At 39.8% G+C, this 5,406-nt stretch overlaps 1 protein-coding gene across 5 annotated transcripts in view; it reads left to right on the top strand.

The window, feature by feature from the left end:
* Positions 1-5,406, top strand: part of Nebl (nebulette) — a 363,961-nt gene that overhangs the window by 286,696 nt on the left and 71,859 nt on the right. For 4 of the 5 annotated variants that reach the window (XM_029536745.1, XM_029536746.1, XM_029536744.1 and 1 more), the window contains exons 11-12: positions 149-253; positions 4,248-4,352. The exons of the other annotated variant lie outside the window; for it this stretch is intronic. In XM_029536745.1, the coding sequence (XP_029392605.1) occupies positions 149-253; positions 4,248-4,352 (210 nt within the window). The remainder of the gene's footprint in view (positions 1-148; positions 254-4,247; positions 4,353-5,406) is intronic. 5 annotated transcript variants of the gene reach the window in all.

The following is a 5,406-nucleotide window of genomic DNA, read 5'->3' as shown; positions in this document are numbered from 1 at the left end:
GGAAGGAAGGAAGGAAGGAAGGAAGGAAGGAAGGAAGGAAGGAAGGAAGGAAGGAAGGGAAGAAAGGAAGGAAAGAAAGAGGAAACATTGCTAGTGTCTTCCTGTTTTCTTCTACTATATGGTATTTTATTCCATGTCGTTTTTGTAGGTGAAGTACAAGAAAGACATTCAAGCCATGCACAAGCCAGTTTCAGATCTCCCAAATTTGTTGTTTTTAGACCATGCTCTGAAAGCCAGCAAAATGCTCAGCGGAGTAAGTGGGCTGTCTGGTGGCCACTGTAGTGTAGATGTGTGGAGCCTGGAGATGCAGTGCTTCTGTTTGCTCCTGGTCTTACCTGCTTCATTAGATGTGCCTGTGTGCCATGCTCCCAACAACTAACGCACTGAAAGGTCGCTACCTGCCTGTGCAGATCCCATGGCAGCCATCATCTCTTTATAAAAGAGTTCTTTTCTTACTTCACCCATTTCATACATGTATGGAATGTATTTTAGTTCCTTCACTCCCCCATTCTTCTTCTGCTCCATCCCCTTCTTCTTGCCAACAGGTGCCCCCTCCCTACTTTTTTGTCTTTGTGTGTGTTTGACACACTGAGTTTAATGAAGGTTGCCTGCAAACAAGAGGACTGGAGGTTATTTGTTGGAGCATGGACAGAGCTATATTCCTCTGACGGAAGCGATACCCAAAGAGCACGCACACTCGCTGGTATTGCCACAAGCAAGAATCCGTTCTGTCTGTCTTCTTCCCGTTTCTTCATTTGTATCAGAATGAAATCATTTGATGTTTATGTCTTGCAGTCAGGGATCTTCTTTTATGAGAGCCATGCCAGCATATCATATATGTTATATCTTCAGTAGCAAGCATTCTTATTTATATATAGTATATATAAATAGATAAAATATAGTCCCAGTTTAAACTCTTTTCTCTAACAAGAAATCTTGAAGGTGCTTACATTTCATGGCCACTATGAATTTAGTCTTGATCTGTTCTACATTATCTGTCAAGTCAGAAGGAGGACTTCATGTCCTGTTGGTAATATTTGTGTTTAGTCTCCATATGGTCAGCCCTTCAGAACTCTAGCCTGCTGTGATACTGTTTCCACCCTTGGTACATTTGGACGCTGACTTCACCAGCTCTTACAACTGGTAACTCCTGGACACTACTGGCTCCACTTTGTATATCTCCAGATGCCTGCCACATGTTAATAACTGACTCTGATTTGACCTCAAGCTATTTCCATGCCAATTCTAACAATAACCACCCATTCACTTAAAAGCATCTTAACTTACAGAATAGATCTGGATCAGATGAAGAAATACTCATTCTGTAAGGCATGAGAAAAACTGAAGGTAGTGTTTTAAGTAGCAAAGCCCACTGTGCTCAGTATAAAGCCACTCCAAGGCTAGATCCCTAAATCTTCATCTTAAGGGAGCTTCAGTTCTTAGCACTGGCAAAACACCCTTTGTTATTTGTGTGTCCACTCTCTCTTGCACATCGCCATCACCAGCCTTCTCAAGGTGCACACTGCACATACGTGGCTCACACTTACAGAGATTAGTTTTTAATTTATTTAAAAAGTATTGGCATTTGGGTCAAAAGCAGTCTATTGTAGTTTCTGGTGTTTGAGCCATGTTGACAGCTTGGAATTAGCCCTTGGTGTCAGGGCCCTTGGATTACATTGTCCTGCCTTCTCCAAGCTTAGCCTCCACTGGCGTACATATCTCAACCACCCTTGCATTTCCGTTCTGCACCCTCTGCTTTCTTCATTCTCCAGTGTCTGGCTTTTGCCCTGTGGTGGTGCTTGGTGGACTGTCCCCTACCCACACTCAGGCTACTTCTCCTAGGAACATGAGGATTCATGTGCAAATGAGCGGGAGTGTTTACCTCTCGCCTGCAACATTTCTTTTCAAAATGTTGGTGTTTGTTTTGCAGTAGAGAAAAATGAATCAAATTTTAATGTGCATATTCTTTGTCATCTCTCTAAGAGAAAGCTGCTCATTTTATTCATTATCCGCAGAGTTTGATCTCCCGTCTGCCTCAGGCCAAAATGATTACGTCACTCAAAGGGCCAGAGAGTTTGATTTTCTCTGAATCATTTACATATTAAAATTGTATGATAATATATATGTCTTAAATTTTTTATAGGTTAGAATAACCTTTTAAATATTTGTATAAAATGAATAGTAATTTTTCTGATGCATATTGGTTACTGGATTTTATTAAAACTTTGAAGAAGAAATTTCTTGTAGTTATTTGCCAAAATTCAGTGCTAGTTTACTGTAAATGGCTATTTTATTACATATCTCTAGGTGTATTGGTCTGTATCAAAATTTTTGCATTTTAACGTGTCATGTGTACAGCAGGATGAGAAATTTAAAAACCTGTGCAGAATCACAAATTCAATGTCTGAAGAAACACTTTGCTGTGGAAACGCAGCTTTCAATTTCCTTTTAACTTTATATAAATTTTAAAATTTATGTTATGTTATTCTACATAACTTCCACTAGGAGGCAACAGAGACTATTCAATTCAGAAAACTAGCCCCCTGCATTAGAAATTTCATTTGCAGATTGGCGTTCAAAGGATTTGGTTTTAGCCCGTTTTTTTAGTATATATCTGTTATTCTGAGTATAATTCCCTAGACTTCATTAGTTATGGACTTTGATTCCATAATAGAATATGTTTTGCCTTAATGCATTCAAACTATAGTTGTTTAATAAGTAGATATTATAAAAAATCTAAACAAAGTATACACATTTTTGATATCTTATTTCAGGTTTGAGCTTTGCCTTTTTTTAAAGTTAGTATTTATTTAGTTTTAACTTAAAGTTCATAGAGGAACCCAATGTATGAACTTTATTAAGACTTTCCCGTGGTGCTTTCTAAACCCACTTCATTCTGGTTAGTAATCAGTGACATACATCCTTGCTCCCTCTGGAAATTTGCCCCTGTGGAGCAGCAGCTCTCTGGCAGGTCACAGACACCTTCTGCCTTTCTGTTCCTGATGCTCAGTGTTCCTTGTTCACGCTTCTGTCCACAGAGCATCTCCTAGGCTCCCACGAATCTCTTTACTGCCATTTCTTCGCAAGCTGCGTGCATTCCCCTCCACTGTGTACAAAACCATTTTTTCCTGGAACCATTCCTTTATCGTTGTAGGTCTCCGCAGCCTTGGATCTCGTTTGCTTGCCCAAGTCTTTTCAAGTAGGACTAATTCTAAGTCTGGTCTCTAGTGCTAGAAGTCTTGTTCCGCTGTTGCTGGTCTAAAGTAAAATGCCATCAATACTTTTTCTGGTCTCTTCCAAATTTACCTTTTTACATATGTCATAATACCAGAGGGCCTATGCCAACAGCTTCAACTTAAAAATCCAATAAATTGGGGCTGGAGAGGTGGCTCAATGGCTAAGATCTCTGGCTGCTCTTCCAGTGGTCATGAGTTCCATTCCCAGCAACCACATGGTGGCTCACAAACATCTGTGATATGATCTGATGCCCTCTTCTGGCCTGCAGGTGTACATGCAGCTAGAGCACTCATACATAAAATAAATCAAAAAAAAAAAAAAATCCAATGAATTGTACCCATTTTCTTTAGGTCCTTTTCTCGATGCCTCCCATCATCCTTTCCTTGGAAGTTAGAGAATTTGCTCAATTATCTTTTAGCTTCTCTCTGTCTTCATCACTTCCATTCTTCCTCATGGCCCAGCTTCTCTCCCCAGCCACCTTCCTGGAGTCTAGTTCCCTCGCTCTTCGTTTTGTTTCTATCTCTTCTGGATACTCTTGAACAGCATTCTGTCCTGTGATAAGAAGCAGTGTCTATATGTTACCTCATCTTGCCCACTCACGATTCGTGGGATCCCATCTAATTGACTGTGCCCCTATGCCACATTTATAATTAATCACTGAATGGTTCTTGGGCTCTTCCCATGGCCACCTACAGCGAGACTGTCTGGCTTTGTCCATTTTCCTTAGCTGCAGAACGTCCTCCACACCAGCTGTTACAGAGACTGGCTCTTTAACAGCATCGTGGCTCCTTTTCACTCGCTTGATTGTTGTCTTCTTTACTAAGAGTTGCTGGGAGACTGGCTCAATCTGTGGCCCAGGGTTACCTGGACCTCACAGTCATCTTCCTGTCTTAGCCTCCTGTGTGCTGGGATGAGAGCCACCATACCCCAGTTACGTTCCTAAATCTTAATTTTAGTCATCAATCTCTTATTTCTAACTTGTTTTCATGTTTGTTTGTTTGTTTTTAAAGTGGGAATATAAAAGGAATTTTGAAGAAAACAAAGGATTGTATCACTTTGATTCGGAGGCCCCTGAACACCTACACCATAAAGGAAACGCCACCCTCCAGAGTCAGGTGGGCTCTCTGAACTCTGCTCACCCCACACATGACCATCGGTTACCCACTGCTCAGTGCTGTGTTCTTTGAAGAATGGGGCCCAAGAACATTAACGTTTCAGAAAAAAAGTATTATTTTGGATTTTTCTTTACTCTTTTGGGTCAGCTGGAACCATGTTTCAACCATATAAAAGTTTCATAAAAATAAGTTCTTCATATAATTACAAAGTTTAGATCTAGGAACTAATTAAATGGTGATCGAATCTCATGGTGATTTAAAATTTTACCGTGTGCTGACTTGACATTTTTGAACTACAAAATTAATTTTCTGGGTGTAAGGTCTATTATAATTTCTCCATTTAATTATAAGTGTTATTAGGAAGGGAAAACATCCTCACTAATCAGTTTAAATTGATGTTTCTTCTAACCATGAAACCCTCTGTAGTCTGTAAAAGAACTACATCTTTTTTTTAACTCTCACATTGTAAAGTCAATATCTGTTTTAAAATTATCATTTCAAGTTTAAATAGTTGCTAAAGATGCCATTTCCAGCATCTATTAAAGTAAACATTTACATGGCTCTTTTAAATGTATTCTGTGGAACATAAATTCCATAATGATTTGAAAATAAATTACTCCCTGTATCAGTTTTCTTTCCTGTTGCTGTGATAAAGTACCTCAACAGAAGCAACTCAAGGGACAAAGGGCTCACTGGGTTCCCAGGTTGCAGCCTATCACTGTAGGGATGGCGGCAACATGAAGCTTCTGGTTATGGAGTCATCCACAGTGAGGAACACACAGCAATGGATTGATGTGCATATTCTTGTGCTCATCTCATTTTCTCCCTTTTCCCAAAGTCTAGGACAAAAATCTAAGGAATGATGTTACCTATTTTTAGGCTGTCTCTTCCCATATCATTGAACATAAACAAAATTATTTCTCAGGGAAGACTAGAGTGTATGGAGTTGACACTTCAACACCCCCCTCCCCAATGTTCGGAAATATGAGTTTTGTCCTTAAATTCTCTCTCTCTCTCTCTCTCTCTCTCTCTCTCTCTCTCTCTCTCTCTCTCT

Source organism: Mus pahari, chromosome 3 (genome assembly GCF_900095145.1).
Source record: "Mus pahari chromosome 3, PAHARI_EIJ_v1.1, whole genome shotgun sequence".
NCBI classification, from domain to species: Eukaryota; Metazoa; Chordata; class Mammalia; order Rodentia; family Muridae; genus Mus; species Mus pahari.
Note: the sequence above shows the minus strand (reverse complement) of the source record. Positions and strands in the feature narration are given on the sequence as shown.